The 19226-nt window shown below is 36.5% G+C and overlaps 1 protein-coding gene across 6 annotated transcripts in view; it reads right to left on the minus strand.

The window, feature by feature from the left end:
* Positions 1–19226, minus strand: part of MYO9A (myosin IXA) — a 283325-nt gene that overhangs the window by 68119 nt on the left and 195980 nt on the right. For all 6 annotated transcript variants that reach the window (XM_049611861.1, XM_049611862.1, XM_049611863.1 and 3 more), the window contains 5 exons: positions 17427–17569; positions 14582–14805; positions 13952–14068; positions 12243–12431; positions 10680–10727 (listed from right to left, as the gene is read on the minus strand). In XM_049611861.1, coding sequence (XP_049467818.1) covers positions 10680–10727; positions 12243–12431; positions 13952–14068; positions 14582–14805; positions 17427–17569 — 721 coding nt within the window. The remainder of the gene's footprint in view (positions 1–10679; positions 10728–12242; positions 12432–13951; positions 14069–14581; positions 14806–17426; positions 17570–19226) is intronic.

Raw genomic sequence — 19226 nt, forward strand, 5'->3', positions numbered from 1 at the left:
GAAAGAAAGAAAGAAAGAAAGAAAGAAAGAAAGAAAGAAAGAAAGAACAGACGGACAAGAACCACATGATCCTCTCAATAGATGCAGAGAAAGCATTTGACAAAATACAGCATCCTTTCTTGATAAAAATCCTCAATAAAGTAGGGACAGAAGGATCATACCTGAAGATCAAAAAAGCCATATATGAAAGACTCAACACTAACATCATCCTCAATTGGGAAAAACTGAGAGCTTTCCCCCTAAGGTCAGGAACAAGACAGGGATGTCCACTCTCACCACTGTTATTCAACATAGTATTGGAAGTCCTAGCCTCAGCAATCAGACAACACAAAGAAATAAAAGGCATCCAAATTGGCCAGGAGTAAGTCAAACTTTCACTCTTCACAGATGACATGATACTCTATGTGGAAAACCCAAAAGATTCCACCAAAAAACTGTGAGAACTGATCCATGAGTTCAGCAAAGTTGCAGGATATAAAATCAATGCACAGAAATCAGTTGCCTTCCTATACGCCAATCGATCCCATTTACAATTGGACCAAAAACCATAAAATACCTAAGAATAAATCTATCTAAAGAGGTGAAAAATCTATACACTGAAAACTACAGAAAGCTTATGAAAAAAATTGAAGAAGACATAAAAAAAAAATGGAAAAAGATTCCATGCTCTTGGATAGGAAGAACAAATAGTGTTAAAATGTCAATACCACCCAAAGTAATCTACATATTCAATGCAATACCTATCAAAATAACACCAGCATTCTTCACAGAGCTAGAACAAACAAGCCTAACATTTGTATGGAACCACAAAAGACCCCGAATAGCCAAAGCAATCTTGAAAAAGAAAACGAAAGCAGGAGGTATCCCACCCAGACTTCAAGCTGTATTACAAAGCTGTAATCATCAAGACAGTATGGGACTGGCACAAAAACAGACACTCAGATCAATGGAACAGAATAGAGAACCCAGAAATGGACTCACAAATGTATGGCCAACTAATCTCCGACAAAGCAGGAAAGAATATCCAATGGAACCAAGACAGTCTCCCAGCAAGTGGTGCTGGGAAAACTGGACAGCAACATGCAGAAGAATGAACCTGGACCACTTTCTTACACCATACACAAAAATAAATTCAAATTGGATGAAAGACCTCAATATAAGACAGGAAGCCATCAAAATCCTCAAGGAGAAAGCAGGCAAAAACCTCTTTGACCTTGGCCGCAGCAACTTCTTACTCAACACATCTCCAGAGGCAAGGGAAACAAAAGCAAAAATGAACTACTGAGACCTCATCAAAATAAAGGAGCTTCTGCACAGCGAAGAAAACAATCAGCAAAACTAAAAGGCAACCAATGGAATGGTTGCAGATATTTGCAAACAGCATAGCAGATAAAGGATTTAGTATCCAAAATCTACAGAGAATTTATCAAACTCAGCACCTCAAAAATAAACAATCAAGTGAAGAAATGGGCAAAAGACAGGAATAGACACTTCTCCAAAGAAGACATTCAGATGGCCCACCAACACATGAAAAAATGCTCAACATCACTCATCAGGGAAATACAGATCAAAACCACAGTGAGATATGACCTCACACCTGTCAGAATGGCTAACATTAACAACTCAGGCAACAAAAGATGTTGGTGAGGATGCGGGGAAAGAGGATCTCTTTTGCATTGCTGGTGGGAATGCAAACCGGTGCAGCCACTCTGGAAAACAGTATGGAGGTTCCTCAAAAAATTAAAAATAGAACTACCCTATGACCCAGCAATTGCACTACTAGGTACTTATCTAAGGGATACAGGTATGCTGTTTCGAAGAGGCACATGCACTGCAATGTTTATAGCAGCACTATCAACAATAGCCAAAGTATGGAAAGAGCCCAAATGTCCATTGATAGATGAATGGAAAGAGGAGATGTGGTGGCTCAGTCTTTTGAACGTCTGACTTCAGCTCAGGTTATGATATCACAGTTCATGGGTTCGAGCCCCACATTGGATTCTGTGCTGACAGCTCAGAGCCTGGAGCCTGCTTCAGATTCTGTCTCCATCTCCCTCTGCCCCTCCACTGCTCACTCTCTCTCTCAAAAATAAACAAACATTAAAAAAAATTTTTTTTACAATGTGGGGGGTGTGTGTAGATACACACACACACATATATATGTATATGTATATGTATACACACATATACATATATATAATGGAGTATTACTTGGCAATCAAAAAGAATGAAATCTTGCCATTTGCAACTACGTGGATGGAACTAGAGGGTATTATGCTAAGTGAAATTAGTCAGAGAAAGACAAACATCGTATGACTTCACTCACATGAGGACTTTAAGACACAGAATAGATGAACACAGGGATGGGAAGGAAAAATAATATAAAAACAGGTAGGGGGACAAAACATAAGAGACTCTTAAATATACAGAACAAACAGAGGGTTGGTGGAGGGATTGTGGGAGGGGGGATGGGCTAAATTGGTAAGGTTATTAAGGAATCTATTCCTGAAATCATTGTTGCACTATATGCTAACTAACTAGGATGTAAATTAAAAAATAAAAGCAAATAATAAAATAAATAAATGGGTATCTGTAAATATTAAACAAAAAGAAGGAATGTTCTATAATCATTCAAAATCTAATTGCTAAAATTCAGGGAAGCACAACTGAATCGTAGTTTAATTCAGAAAGCTTGTATGTTAGTAACTATATTTATTCCATCTCAAGAAATAATATGTTAACCAAAGATGGTTACTCTGCATGAAGTCTATAACAGGGGCACCTGGGTGACTCAGTCGGTTAAGCATCAGACTTCAGCTCAGGTCATGATCTCACGTTTCACAAGTTTGAGCCCCATGTTGGGCTCTGTGCTGACAGCTCAGAGCCTGGAGCCTGCTTTGGATTCTGTGTGTGTCTCTCTCTCTGGCCCCCCGCCCCCCACCCCACACTCTCTCTCTCTCTCAAAAACAAATTTGAAAACTAAAAATAAATAAATAAAAATTTTAAAAAACAAACAAACAAAAAGTTTGGGAAGATGGTGGAGTAGGAAGGCTCTGAGCTCATCCTGTCCCACATTTACATCTACGTTATCACCCACATTCAGGTCAATAAACAGAGAGTGAACTGAAGACAAGCAGAACAAACTCCACAACAAGATACACAGAAGAAACTGCATCTGAAAGGTTAGGAAAGTCAGAAAAGTGGAGGGAGGCTGCCTGCAGTAGGGAAAGAGCTACCCGTGCAGAGAGGGCAAAGAAATGGGCCCTCACACCAAGGCAGCTCACATGGTGAAGAATAATCCCCATAACATTTGGTTTTAAAACCCAGGAGGAGTTGAATTCAGTGAGTTTGGAAAACCAGTGGGACTTGCAGCCTGGAGTGGTTTTTGTTTTGTTTTTTTTTTTTTTTTTAATGCTTATTTATTATTTTGAGAGAGAGAAAGATAGAGATAGACAGAATGTGAGTGGGGGAGGAGCAGAGAGACAGGGAGACACAGAATCCAAAGCAGGCTTCAGGCTCTGAGCTGTCAGCACAGAGCCTGATGTGGGGCTCGAACCCACGAATCATGAGACCATGACCTGAGGTGAAGTCAGGCACTCAAACGACTGAACCACCCAGGCACCCCATCAGCCTGGATCTTTAAAAGTCACCTGACTCAAATGATGGTGGGAATCCAAAGTGATTGCAGCTACTCTGGAAAACAGTATGGAGGTTCCTCAAAAAATTAAAAATAGGGGCGCCTGGGTGGTTCAGTTGGTTAAGCGTCCGGCTTTGGCTCAGGTCATGATCTCACGGTTTATGTATTCGACCCCCATGTCACGCTCTGTGCTGGCAGCTCAGAGCCTGGAGCTTGCTTCGGATTCTGTGTCTCCCCCTCTCTCTGAGCCCCCCCCCCCCCCCGCCGTGCTCATGCGCTGTCTGTCTCTCAATAATAAATAAACATTGAACAAAAATGTTTTAATTAAAATTAGAACTGGGGCACCTGGGTGGCTCAGTCAGTTGAGCGTCCAACTTCGGCTAAGGTCATGATCTCGCAGTTTATGAGTTTGAGCCCTGCGTCCGGCTCTGTGCTGACAGCTCGGAGCCTGCAGCCTGCTTCGAATTCTGTGTCTCCCTCTCTCTCTGCCCCACTCTCTCCCACTCATACTCTGTTTCTCAAAAATAAATGTTAAAGAAAAAAAATAGAGGGCGCCTGGGTGGCTCAGTCGGTTGAGCGGCTGACTTCGGCTCGGGTCATGATCTCACGGTCCGTGAGTTCGAGCCCGCGTCAGGCTCTGTGCTGACAGCTCAGAGCCTGGAGCCTGTTTCAGATTCTGTGTCTCCCTCTCTCTGACCCTCCCCCATTCATGCTCTGTTTCTCTCGGTCTCAAAAATAAATAAACGTTAAAAAAAAAAAAAAAAAAAAAGAACCTATGACCCAGCAATTGCACTACTAGGCATTTATCCAAGGGATACAGATGTGCTGTTCCGAAGGGACACATGCACCCCCATGTTTATAGCAGCACTATCAACAATAGCCAACGTATGGAAAGAGCCCAAATGTCCATGGATAGATGAATGGACAAAGAAGATGTTGTGTGTGTGTGTGTGTACACACACACACAATGGAGTCGGCAATCAAAAGGAATGAAATCTTGCCATTTGCAACTATGTGGATGGAACTAGAGGGTATTACGCTAAGCGAAATTAGAGAAAGACAAATACCATATGACTTTACTCATATGAGGACTTTAAGGTACAAAACAGATGAACATAAGGGAAGGGAAGGAAAACTAATATAAAAACAGGGAGAGGGACAAAACAGAAGAGACTCTTAAATATGGAGAACAAACAGAGGGTTAGTGGAGGGGTTGTGGGAGGGGGAATGGGTTAAATGGGGAAGGGGCATTAAGGAATCTACTCCTGAAATCATTGTTGTACTATATGCTAATTAACTTGGATGTAAATTAAAAAAAAAAAAAGTCAGCTGACTCAGCAAGGGGTGAGCTGGGAGGGCAACTGATAGCTGAGATACTATCCCTTAAAGAGATAGTAACCTGCACAGAGAGGACATAAAAATAGCAGTTTACACAATACTGGGGGGCAAATGGGAGCTAGATAAATTAAAGCTGATTTTGGAGTGAGGTGGGGGACTTCTATGAAAACAAGGGAGCTGGCAGTCACCATTTTTCTCCCCTGGCCCCCAGCACAAACACAGAGCCACCTACAGGATGAGGAGCTGTACACCCAGACACTTGCAGCCTTGGCCCAGGGCTCAGGGCACATTTCGATAAAGCTGCATGCTCCCCACCCACCCACCAGGTGTGCTGCTGCTACCATACACTGCACCCAACAGCAGCATTCAGCCATGCACCCCCAGCCACCATCCAGCATCAGGCCCAACCACACCAGCCACAGTGCACTGCCACACCAGGCCTCATGTCCCCAGCCATTGCAGCCATTTCATGGCTCCATCATAAAACTAGTGGCCCAATGCCAATTTTGCTAACAATGCATCCTGCATCAATGGACAAATCATCTACACAAAATCAAGAAGGAAACAATGGCTTGGAACGATACACTGGAACAGATGGATTTCACAGATATAGTCAGAATATTTCATCTTAAATCAGCTGAAAAACACACTCTTTTCAAGCACACATGGAAAATTCTCTGGAATAGATCACATATTAGCCCACAAAATCAGCCTGAACAAATCCAAAATATCAAAGTCATACCATGCATCTTTTCTGACCACAACGCTATGAAACTAGAAGTCAACCACAAGAAAAACTCTGGAAAGACCAAATATGTGGAGGTTAAATAACATGCTACTAAACAACAAATCAGTCACCCAGAAAATAAAAGAAGAAATTAATAGAACAGATGAATGAAACCAGGAGCTGGTTCTCCAAAAAAAAATCAAGAAAATTGATAAGCCTCTAGCCAGACTTATTAAGAAAAAAAGAGAGAGAGAGAGAAAGGACTCAAATAAAATCACAAATGAGACAGGAGAAAAAACAACTGACACCACAGATATACACAGAGAATATTATGAAAAATTATATGCCAACAAATTGGACAACCTAGAAAAAAATGGATAAATTCCTAGAAACATATCACCTAACAAAAATGAAATAGGAAGAAATAGAAAATTTGAACAGACTGATTACTAGCAAAGAAATTGAATCAGTAATGAAAAAATTCCCAACAAACAAAGTCTAGGACCAGATGGCTTCACAGGTGAACTCTACCAAACATTTAAATAAGAGTTCATACCTATTCTTCCCAAACTATTCCAAAAAATAGAAAAGGGAAGAAAACCTCCCAATTCATTCTATGAGGCCAGCATTCTCTAATAAACATAAATGCAAAAATCCTCAACAAAGTACAGGCAAACCAAATCCAACAATACATTAAAAAAAATCACCCATCACAATCAAGTGGGATTTGTTCCTGGGTTGAAAAGATGGTTCAATATTCACAAATCCATCAATGTGATACATCCCATCAATGAGAGAAAGGAAAAAAACCACATGATCATGTCTATAGATGCAGAAAAAGCATTTGACAAGTACAACATCCACTCATGAGATAGACCCTCAACAAAGTAGATTTAGAGGGTACATACCTCAACATAATAAATAAAGGCCACATATGAAAAACCCATAGCTAGCATCATATTTAGTTTTTCCCCCTAAGATCAGGAACAAGACAAGGATGTCCATTCTAACCACTTTTATTCAACATAGTACTACAAGTCCTAGCCATAGCATTCAGACAACAAAAAGATATAAATGGTATCTAAATTGGTAAGGAAGAAGGAAAACATTCACTGTTCACAGACACATGATATTATGTATGGAAAAACCTTAAAGACTCCACCAAAAAACTGCTAGAACTGACAAATAAATTCAATGAAGTTGCAGGACACAAATCAATGTACAGAAATCTGTTGCATTTCTATACACCAGTAATGAAGCAGCAAAAAGAGAAATTAAGAAAGCAATCCCATTTACAATTGCACCAAAAATAGTAAGACACCTAACTAACAACATGAAAGACCCCATACTCCAAAAACTATAAAACACCAATGAAAGAAATGGAATAGAAGATGACACAAAGAAATAGATTACAAGCACAAATATTGTTAAAATGTGTGTACTACCCAAAGCAATCTACTACACATTTAATGCAATCCTTATCAAAATACCAACAGCATTTTTCAGAGGTAGAATATACAATCCTAAATTTGTATGGAACCACAAAAGACCCCAAATAGCCAAAGTAATCTTGAAAAAGAAAAGCAAATCTGGAGGCACCACTCTTTCAGACTTCAAGTTATATTACCAAGCTGTAATAATCAAAACAGTATGGTACAAGCACAAAAAGAGACACACAGATCAATGGAACAGAACAGAAAATCCAGAAATAGACCCACAAATATATGGTAAATTAATTTCTGACAAAGTAGGAAAGAATATCCAATGAGAAAAGGGAAGTCTCTTCAACAAATAATGTTGGGAAAACTGGACAGCTATATGCAAAAGAATGAAACTCGACCACTTTCTTACACCACACATCACTAAAAACAAACTCAAAATGGATCAAAGTCTAAATGTGAAATCTAAAATCATAAAAGTCCTAGAAGAGAACAAGGGCAGTAAGGTCTCTGACATCAGCCATAGCAACATTTTTCTAGATGTCTCCTGAAGTGAAACAAAAGCAAAAATAAACTACTGGGATTACATTGAAATACAAAGCTTCTGCACAGTAAACAATCAACAAAACTAAAAGGTAACCTAAGGAATGAGAAGAGATATTGGCAAATAACATATCTGATAAAAGATTAGTATCCAAAATATATAAAGAACTTACAAAGCTAAACACCCAAAAAACAAATAATTGAGTTAAAAAATTAGAAGAAATAAACACATTTTTCCAGAGGACATACAGATGGCTAACAGACAGACACATGGAAAGATGACCATCACTCATCGTCAGTGAAGTATAAATCAAAACTACAGTGAGGTATCACCTCACACCTGTCAAAATGGCTAAAATTAACAACACCACAGGAAACAACAGGAGTTGGTGAAGGATGTAAAGAAAGGGAATCCTTTTTTACACTGTTGGTGGGAATGAAAAACTGGTGCAGCTACTCTAGAAAACAGTATGGAGCTTCCTCAGAAAGTTAAAAATATAACTGCCCAGGGTGCCTGGGTGGCTTAGTCAGTTGGGAAGCTGGCTCTTGATTTCGGCTTAGGTCATGATCTCACACCGTGTGAGATCTGCGCTTGCAGCATGGGGCCTGCTTTGGATCCATCCTCTGTCTCCCTCTCTCTTTCCCTCCCTCTCCCCTTTCTCTCTCTCTCTCTCTCTCTCAAAAATAAATAAATGTTTAAAAATTAAAAAAAAAAATAGAGCTGCTCTATGATCCAGCAATTACACTACTAGGTATTTACCCAAAGAACACAAAAATACTAATCGAAAGGGATACGTGCACCCCAATGTCTATAGCAGCATTATCAACCAATAGCCAAATTAGGGAAAGAGCCCAAATATCCATCAATTTATGAATGGATAAACAAGCTGTGGCATGTATATATTCAATAGGTATTATTTAGTCACAAAAATGAATGAAATATTGCCACTTGCAATGATATGGATGGAGCTAGAGAGTATTATGCCAAGTAAAATAAGTCAGTCAGAGAAAGACGACTACCATATGATTTCATTCATATGTGGAATTTAAAAACAAATGAACACAGAAGAAAAAAATAGAGAGGCAAACCAAGAAATAGACTCTTAACTATAGAGAACAAAACTGATGGTTACTGGATGGGGAAAGGGTGGTAACTGGATTAAATTGGGGATGGGGTTAAGTATACTTGTGATGAGCACTGGCTATTGTATGTTAAGTGTTGAATCGCTACGTTGTACACCTGAAACTAATGTAACACTGTGTGTTAATGTACTGGAATTAAAATAAAAACTTAGTCAAAGTAAGAGAAAAGCCTTCAAGACTTTAGAGTCTTGTATATCATGTGTATAGGGGGGTATACATGTACATATATTTGATAACATAAAAAGTAATTTAAAAAATTTGATATGTGTATAAACAGATCAATGAATAAAAAGAGAAAGTTCAAAATTAAACCCAAATACATTTGGAATGAAGTATATTACAAAAGTGATATTTCAAATCATTGCAAAAGAAATGCATCATTGAATACAGTTCAGAGAATTGACATGCTTTTAAAAATAAATCAGACTTTGATCCCTACCTTATTCAAGACTAAAATAAATCCCAGATGATTAAAAATTTTTATAGGAAACAAATGAAACAATAAATGTATGAGCAAAAGGCAAGGGAAAAGTGAAAAATTATTTGTAATAATTATATAATTATTTGTCTAAGAAAGATAAAAACCTCAAACATAAAATAACTGGTGAGGGGTGCCTGGGTGGCTCGGTCAGTTAAGCTTCTGACTTTGGCTCAGGTCATGAGCTCATGATTCATGAGTTTGAGCTCCACATGGGGCTCTGTGCTGACAGCTCAGAGCCTGGAGCCTGCTTCAGATTCTGTGTTGCCTTCTCTATCTGCCCCTCCCCTGCTCATGCTCTGTCTCTCTCTCTCTCAAAAGTAAATAAAAACATTTAAACCATTTTTTAAAATCTGGTGAATTTGTATTTCCATAATAAACAAATCAACTATAAATAAAGTAAAAAGATAATTCCAGTCAGAATATCCTAAAAAAGGAAGGGGAATAATATATACATTTAATTTTTTATGTCTATTAATTGATTGACTGACTGATTTTGAGAGAGACTTCCAGCGGAGGACAGGCAGAGCACAAGGGAGACAGAGAATCCCAGGCAGGCTCTACTCAGCATGGGGCTCAATCCAACAACTGAGAGATCATGACCTGAGCTGCTATCAAGAGTCAGAGGATTAACTGAGCCACCCAGGTGCCCCTAAGGAAAAAGGACCGGGAAAGAAGTTTCCTTTATAATGAATATCATTTTAAATTACGTTATGAATTTCTCAAATATAAAAACTAGTTAAAAATTTTAGAGATTATGCTGGCAAACAGAACTAGACCAAGAGTATCATTGATGATGACTGGCAACACTGCCTGTTACTAAAATATATGGCAGGGAAGGCTGTACAAACTTTCAGTTATAAAATAATTTATTATTTATTTAAACTTAAAGTTACAAAATAATTAAATCAGGAGGATGTAATGTACAGTATGATAGCTACAGTTAATAAGAGATACATTATACAAATTAAGAACATGAGCAATGGCAAAATATGCTGAAATTACTTTGAGAATGTCTTTTGAATTGGAAGTAGTTATATTTGTAAAACCCTTAAGAGTCCTCAGTTGTTCGTTTTTGTTTTTGTTTTTTTAGAAATGAGGGGAAGTTAAACAGCTCCTGTGTCTGAGAAGAGGTATTTGTACCTTTCATGAGTAAACATTTTCACTTTTCTGCCATTTTAGGAAACCACCACCAATAGCAAGTCACAGAATTCAAGACACATTTGCCATTGTAAATTTTTGTAAAGACATAAATGATAACCCCTTAGGCAACTGATAAACATTCCTTACATATATCCACAGAAATACTGTAAAATATACTTCAGACTACTAAAAATTATTTCTTGCTAACATAAGAAACAGATTATAACTTACTAAATCAGTTTCTTTTTTCCTTCTTTTCTTTCTTTCTGTTTTTGGCACCTGATGGGAGAGAAATACAGAAACTGTAATATCAACAAAGACAAACATACTTTCTTGCTTCTGTGCAAATGCTGAGATTTTTGCTCACAGGTAATAGAGCAAGCAGCTCTTTGTTCTTCAAGACAAAGTGTGCAGTGCTAGTAAGCAAATGTGAGAAAACTTTTAAATTTAGTAAAACACAGGGGCGCCTGGGTGGCTCAGTCGGTTAAGCGTCCGACTTCGGCTCAGGTCACGATCTCGCGGTCCGTGAGTTCGAGCCCCGCGTCAGGCTCTGGGCTGATGGCTCAGAGCCTGGAGCCTGTTTCCGATTCTGTGTCTCCCTCTCTCTCTGCCCCTCCCCCGTTCATGCTCTGTCTCTCTCTGTCTCAAAAATAAATAAACGTTAAAAAAAAAAAATTAAAAAATAAAATAAATAAATTTAGTAAAACACAGTGCTCATAAAAACAACAGAATAAAAGGACACTTTAGGGATTCTTGTCTTATTAAACATTAGTTCTGTCCAGAAGCCACTCCATATTAATTTAAATGATAATTTTATTTTAATCATTAACTGAATGATTATTAACGTTTAAGATTGTACTTTCCATATTTTGTCTCTAAAAAACTCTCCATCTCAGAGTTAAATATAAAAAGGTATCACAAGGGATATGGAAAGCTCTTTTATATATGACATTTCCTGATAATTACAGTATAGAGCAATCTAAACCTAACCTTTAAAATTATAAACAAAGGCAGTATAAGCCTACTAAAAATCTTCTTCTGCATAATATAAAGTTAACCTTGACTTGGAACAGAGGAACTTTCAAGGTATTACTTATACCTGACTACTTCAAAAATGAGTTAAAATGGCTTATAAATCTACACACATATAAACTAGAATAACTGAAAATAAGGCCCCATCAATAAAAAGGATTAATAATATTCCTGATATCTAATAATTAGAGACCTATTTATTTCAGCTGGGGTACTAAAATGAAACACTGATAACTTTGTCTAAGCTTGCTATCTTTTCTGCAATAGGGATTTCATAATAGTTATTTAATAGGACTGAAACAAGAATTAAATATCAAACTCCTAGTACAATTCCTGGAATTCAATAAATAAATGTTACTATTAACTGTTATATAGATTTCTAGCAACACACATCCTCTCAAAACCTAATTTAAGAAGAAATATAATCTGTGGTTCCTTACATAAAGGCCATCAAATGATACAATGAATCACATCTTTAACCACGACTTTTCAAAAGGAAATTCATGCAGTGAACTCTATCAAAGTAGAAGGTATAATTTTGAAGACACACATTATATTGTAACTAAGCAAAGAATATATTAATTGCAGAAGATTTAGATAAAATGGCTTGATAAACTTACAAGACAGAATTAAGTTTGCTGAATCTAAAGCAGTGCTAAGTTGACATGTTTCCTGTAATGTTCTTCTCAAACACTGTGTCAAACAGACTGTTAAAAATTCTTAACTGAATCCTTTTTAGAAATCAAAACATATTATATTTACCTTTGTGGGTATACAATCCAGAGTCTTGAATTCATTCATATATTCATCTAAAAACACTTTAAAAGTGTTAACCCAAACTCTGACTGGAGATTCCCTCCAATCACGCTGCTCAAGTCTCATGGTCTTTTCCAGAATCTGTTCAAATAGTGCGTAGAGGTCTTTATACCGTATGCTTTTCCCATCATCTACCTAATAAGCAATAAGAGAAGAAATGTTAAGGTTTTATAAAGAAATTCTATAAATATAGAAGTTGATTGAACTTGTATTAGGTAGTGCTTAGAATAAAGATTAGGATCCTTTCTAATGGGCATGCCCATGAACTCATGTGGTATTTGTAAACTCTTCTACTTGGAATGTCTGCCAAATAAAACCTATTAAATTTGAGTCAAATACCTAACAATTTAAACAATATAACAATCTGAAAAAGTCCTGGAAACTTTCCAATAAACTATAATTAGTTATAAAGATTATTTGCATCCCTTTTAATTACCCATTGCTTCAAAGATGAACCTTGTTTGGATAGTTCCACTCTAAAATTGAAAGAATGAATACTTGAATCCTTGTCTAATGATACATTAGGTAACTTTTATTTTATTTTTCCAAAGAGTGATATGCCCTGACTAACACTGTATTACATGCACAGAAATCTACATGGAATTAACTTTTTTATTTAAATAAGGTCTGGAATCTTTATGAGAAGAAAGGGGCTTTAAATGACCAAAAAGTGTTAAATACATTTAGAATTTGTTTCTCCTTCACTTCCTCAAAGTAAGTTGAACATTTTTGATCTAGGGTTAGAAAACCACTATTAAGCTCTGCTTTATAATTTTGGTTCTTCCTATGTAATTTAAGTGTACTGGAGCACCCAACAACCCTGAGTCCCTAATCTAGGAAATACAGGTATGAAGCAGAGAAAGACATGAGCATAATAAGTAGCTGAGCAGGATTAGAAAAATACGGCCAACGTTGTCTCCACCCAAACCTAGTCATTTGCCATAGCCTGATTACTACTCTTACTATGGTCTTGAAATTCCTATTCTCTCAGACTGCATGGTTGAGGTTTCTAAAAAATCAAAAAGTCTTATATTGAGAAAGAAAAAGTAGAGGGTACACAAGAAAGTTCTCGTTTCTCTTTTCACAATAAATTACAGATTGAACAAAGAAAAATGATTAAACACAATTATTTATACAATGTGAGAATTCATAGATTGTAGAGATCAAAGAATTATATTATATACTTTAGCATGAAAATAAATTTTCTAAAACATAACCAATATCACATAAAATTATAAGGTAAGTCTGAAAGTGAAATAAACTGATATATATAAATCAGCAAACATAAATGCTCTAATTCCACTGGGGAAAAATATATAATTCCACACATGTGAGAATTAAAAGCTAAAGCTAGAGCTAAAAGGATTATGAGAAGTCAAAATAGTAGAGAGCCACAGAATCACATCTAGAATATTTGAATTCATCATCTTAAGAAGATTCAATATCTTAAGAGGGGAAAAAAAACCTACTTAAGGAAATTGAAGGAAGGTATTAATCTAAGACCCATAGGTATGCTTTTCCCTACCTATTCCTAAAACAAAAACAAAGAATTTGAGAAATCTCTCACTGAACACAGCTTCTGTATGATCTTCTACAGCACTGCCAAATTTTCATATGTTGAACTACTGAGTATCTCCTAACACAGTCCAACTTACCGCCAAGGCAGATGAATAAAAGCTGAAGATATTCTGCCGAAATTCTTTTAGGGCTTTTTTAAATACAACATCCACTAATGTGTCTTTCTTGCTGTCTTCATTATCTAGGTCATTCATCTGGAGGCCACAGAAAGAGTTTTTGCATATAATCAACTAATTAAAAACAGGTGAACACAATAGTGATATTGATTGGTTCTTCAACAATGATGGTCCTGATGGTTCTGAAAGTGCAAGCTCCTGATATTATGGGTCCCAGGTAAAATCATGACTAGAAAGCAAATGTTTTATTACTACTAGATGATTTCTAAGATCCTTCTAACACTGTGTTATTCTATTGTTCTGTCACCTGAGAAAAAACTCCAAGTATGCAATGACATGTCTCACCTTTACAATGGAATATAATGGGACAGTTATAGTAAAATGGAAGTCAATATTAAAGCATAAAACCTTAAATCCTGTCCACCCAGTCTGAGTAATGTATATCCTATTATTTGTACCTTTTGATAAAGAAAAGACCATCTAACTTACTGAAGCATATATAACTTTGATCTATAAGGGCCATATTCTGATATATACACGTATTCCATAGTCAAAACCAATCAGGGGCTTAACTCAGCGTGCAGAGTGTACCTTTTTCAGAAGAAATTCATCCATACTTTTTAAATCACTGACACTTGCTATGATCTGGACAGAGTCATTTTGCCAGTGCACAGATTCCAAAGCCACATTGCTGATCTTCACACTTCGCTTCCGCTTTGCCTTTGGAGAAGGTTCTTTGTTCTCTTTGAACTCCTTCCGGCAACTACCAGGCAAGTCTGGGCTCAAAGGAGGTGTCGAGTGATACTGAACTAATTCTACAATTCAAGATAAGTATCCAAAAAAAATTTTTAGTGAAAATATTGAAATCTCCATATTCTTCTAAGTTTAACTTCCTTTAGTAAGTCACTGAAGGAAACATATGTAAGTATCTGAAAAGCCAAGTAACATTAATGTCTGAGGTTAGGCAATTAAGCAATAAATCCAGACTGCATATTTGTACAGAAAATGTATTTTAAAATTATCACTTTTCGAAAGGAAATGTCACCATGTCTCCCAAGGGGCTAAGGTCTGATACCAAAAACCTGGATAGAGGGGTCTGGTAGAACTGAAGCCTGGAATCAGATACCACAGTCCCAAAGAAAAAAAAAGAAGATGTAATCACCCTGGCACATTACATGCTGTTAACCCAGTCACAGTTTTACTATATTAGTTTGAATGAACATTCAGCTATATATGAGCCCAGCAAACCAGTGAAATTCGTTAATTATTATTATTTCATTACTAGGGTCTAAAGCCATAAATGTTCCAGTTATATTATCTGGTGTTAGCCTGGCAACCTGTCTAGGGAGCCAGGTAAGTCAAACTGGCTCATTTCTCCCCGGTCTCTTTAGTATTTACGACTGTCTTACATATCTCCCAAATAACTAAATTTCTCAGGAATCCTAGGATTCCTAGAATTCTCTGAGAAATCTCCTGGAGTGCATTAGATTTGTATATAATATTGGAAGGCCCAACAAATCTTCTTAATAACTATTTACAACAGCGAAATTAGATTCCATGTAAGTCCATCACAATCCAGAACTATACTGGGTTTGCCAAAGCCCTACCTGGGGCTTGATAAGAATGTTGGCCCCTTCTCACTTCACATTTCAGTTTGTTTCCCTGACACATACTCACCTATCCAATAGTATGTCCTCATTCCTTCTAAAAGCTAATTCTGATAATGAAGGAAAAAAGTAGCCTCCTACATGCTAAATGCCACTTCAAGCAGAAAGGCAAACCCAATCTAAGATATGGCACCACAATAAAAATTACAAAGATATAGGATATATGTATGTGCAAATTAGTATCAACTGACTTTAATTCCATTATATAACCTAAACATATAAGTATCTAATTATTTCATTTAGCAAAGTCAGTATCTTTCTTAAATAAAATAATGATTACTGTAGAAATTATAATACTATTTTGGTATTAAAAACAAGGGCTACCTTAATAAATTGCTACCCAAAGATGAGTAAAAAGCTACAATTTTAATTTTTATATACATATCCTTAAGGAGCAACACACAGTGAAGCCTGCTAATAATATATGCATCAACTAAAGAGCCTTATGCTTCCTTCCTGAGAATTAGCCATTGAGAATAGAGCTGTGAAAAATGAAAAATTTAGAATGATTACTATAAACCAGATAAGATATAGGAAAGAGATCCTCTTAGTAATGTAATGGTAAGAATTTCCCAAATTTCCAAACTGAACTTGTAGTATTCATTTAATTTATTATTGGTTTTATCCATATCAGGTTGCTAACTGATAGGAGCAAAGCCACAACATGCAAAAATAGGGCTCTAACTACAGCTCTACCATTTTTTCTCCTGATGCACAACTGCCTCTGCTTGGGCTCATCCATTCCTATGTGAAACCTGATGATCTTTTCTCCTTGTCCCTTTATCTTACCCTAGATATGAGAAGTTTTGTCTACTCTTTTAACTGGGTCTGCTCTATCTTTCCTTTAGAGATAATAACTTTCTTCCTAGATCCACTTTCTATTTTATTCAATCCTGATATTTCACTTACCCACTGGTATTTCATCCGCTCATTACCACACACTCATCTCTGGTATATAGCCCATCATTGCTGAAGATAGCTGGCATTTTTACGTAATGATTAAAAACTCTCACACGTGCTTGAGCAAAGGCTTGGGGGGAAATGGCATAATCATCTAATGCTGGAATTACTGGAATCCTTGGAAAGTTAGTAATTCTAGCATTTAGAAAGGCCAGTTTTCTCAACAGATGAACTCACTGTTGGGTACTTCCAAGTGTGTTGTGACTGATGTCCAAAATGTTAAAATAACAGCTACATTTATAAGGTCCGAGACACTGACAGTATAGTACATACTTAATATATAGCACAGGGGTTTAGCCCCTGGAGCTAGGCTACCTAAATTCAAATCTCAGCTCTGCCAACTACAATATGTGTATCAGCAAATAACTTCTCTGTGCCTCAGCTTTCTCATCAATAAATTGGGAATAATAATTATACCAACCTCAAAAAATTGTGAGGATCAACTGAGTTAATACATACAACATCCTTAGTACAGTGCCTTGCATATGGTAAGCACTCAAATATTAGCTGCTATTATCTTAATTTTTACTAAAACACAAATTTGTTAAGTGAATGAATATCAGTTAAATTTTTACACTGTAGAAAACTGAGGCTAACCGAAGAATCGCCATCATTCTTGAAGTTGTTACTTCACCGTTTTGTACACTTCCTTGGAACTTCTATTATAGGTACAATGTAATTTTATAAAGTTAAGGAAGGATTTAACAATCCTGGTCCTATCTCATAGAATATCTGACCAACAGGAACAGTGAAGTCTCAGAAAGAGTAGAAAATTAGAAAGACAATCTCCACCCTCTATCTGTTTTTACCATCTGGAAACTGATGAGCTGGAATCATATCTGAGCCAGCAAAGAATGCTGACACCTCTGGTTGGGTGGCAGGTTTCACTCGGGTAGTCTTCTTCTCCCCTTGTCTCCCTTTGGCCCAGAATCTCATCTTAGCTCTCTGAGGTCTATTTTTAAAAATAAAGGTAAAAATGGAAAGAAATTAGTATGTTGCAGTGATAATATCTACATCACTTTAACCCATATAAACCTTTCATGTGTATGACTTCATATAACCTTCACACTTAAGTTTAATCATATTTAACCTTCAATTTCACATTTAAACTTCTGGAAGGGAGATAGTTTCCTCATCTTGAATACAGGAAATAATAAGACCCAGAGATGTTAAATAATTCCTGAAAATGAAATGGCTACAAAGCAGTAAAACTAGAATTCTAACTAAAGTTTTCTGATTCCTAAACTGGTATCTTTTCACTCTTGTCCTCCTTCCAGCTTGGATTTAGCACACAAACAACAACAAAGAAAATACCTTTTAAAAACTCACTGGTATCCCATCACTCTAAAATGTATCAGTTTACCTTTTTTGTTTTTTTTTTTTTTGTTAATTCCCTTCAAGTCTTTATCCATAAGTATGCCCATTTATTTTTACACCACTGTAATCATGATGAAGACACAATTTTTTTTTTTTTTTTTTTTTGAGACAGAGAAAGACAGAGCATGGGCAGGGGAGGGGCAAGAGAGAGAGGAAGACAGAATCCAAAGCATGGTCCATCCAGGCTCTGAGCTGTCAGCACAGACGCGGGGCTTGAATCCATGAGCAGTGAGATCATGACCTGAGCTGAAGTCAGACGCTTAACTGACTGAGTCACCCAGGTGCCCCGATGAAGATACAATTTTAAACCTTTCCACTTACCATTATATAAAAAATATTTTAATGTGATTTATATGTAGAAGTTATCAATACTATTATTTAACAAATGCTACCATTTATTTGAGTTGTTATTTTTCTCTAGGCACAAGTGCTTACACTGGCTTACCTTATTTAATTATAAAAACAAGTTTACTTTCAAACTACAAAAACCATTTTATAAGTGAAAAACTGGAGGCTTAAACATTAGGTAACTTTCCCAAGACTACACAGCCAGTGAGTAATGAAGTTGAAAATCATAACTATATTGATTGTTATACTACCTTATTCTTATTGCTTATATATAAGCCTCATTATTATTGCTTATATACTTTCTCCTATCATATAAATTAAAAAAAAAAAACGTAGGATAATAACAGTGCACATTTACTGACCATACATCATGTATCCTAACCCCATACCCCAAGAGCTTATTTGCGCATTCATTTTTTGTTTTTTCTTTTTTTACCTTTTATGTTCATTCAAAATAAATATAAGCATCTACCAGGAGTCAAGCATGATATGCCTTTATGATATACCTAATTTTCACAACTACTATGATAAATAGCTATTATTATCCTTACTTTTTACCCATGAGCAAACTGAGGCTCAGAGTACTGATGAAGCTGGAAGTTAAAAACAGGTCTATCTGGTTTTGAAACCCACATTCTTTTTTCTTTTGTTCCTTTCTTTAAAGCCTATGACTAAACTTACACATCCATATACTGTAAAGAGAAGTTGTTCTACAAGGCTTATTACAAAGGACAGCATCCTTCTGCCATCTCATTCCTTTTCTGATCCCTGGAGGCAACCCTTTTGAATTGATTTAACTTTTTAACATTTACCATACTTATATTGCTGCCATCCTTGTGACCACAAGTAATGATTAAGCATGTTCCAACACTCCTGTTCTACAC

This window comes from Panthera uncia (assembly GCF_023721935.1).
Source record: "Panthera uncia isolate 11264 chromosome B3 unlocalized genomic scaffold, Puncia_PCG_1.0 HiC_scaffold_1, whole genome shotgun sequence".
Classification (NCBI taxonomy): domain Eukaryota; kingdom Metazoa; phylum Chordata; class Mammalia; order Carnivora; family Felidae; genus Panthera; species Panthera uncia.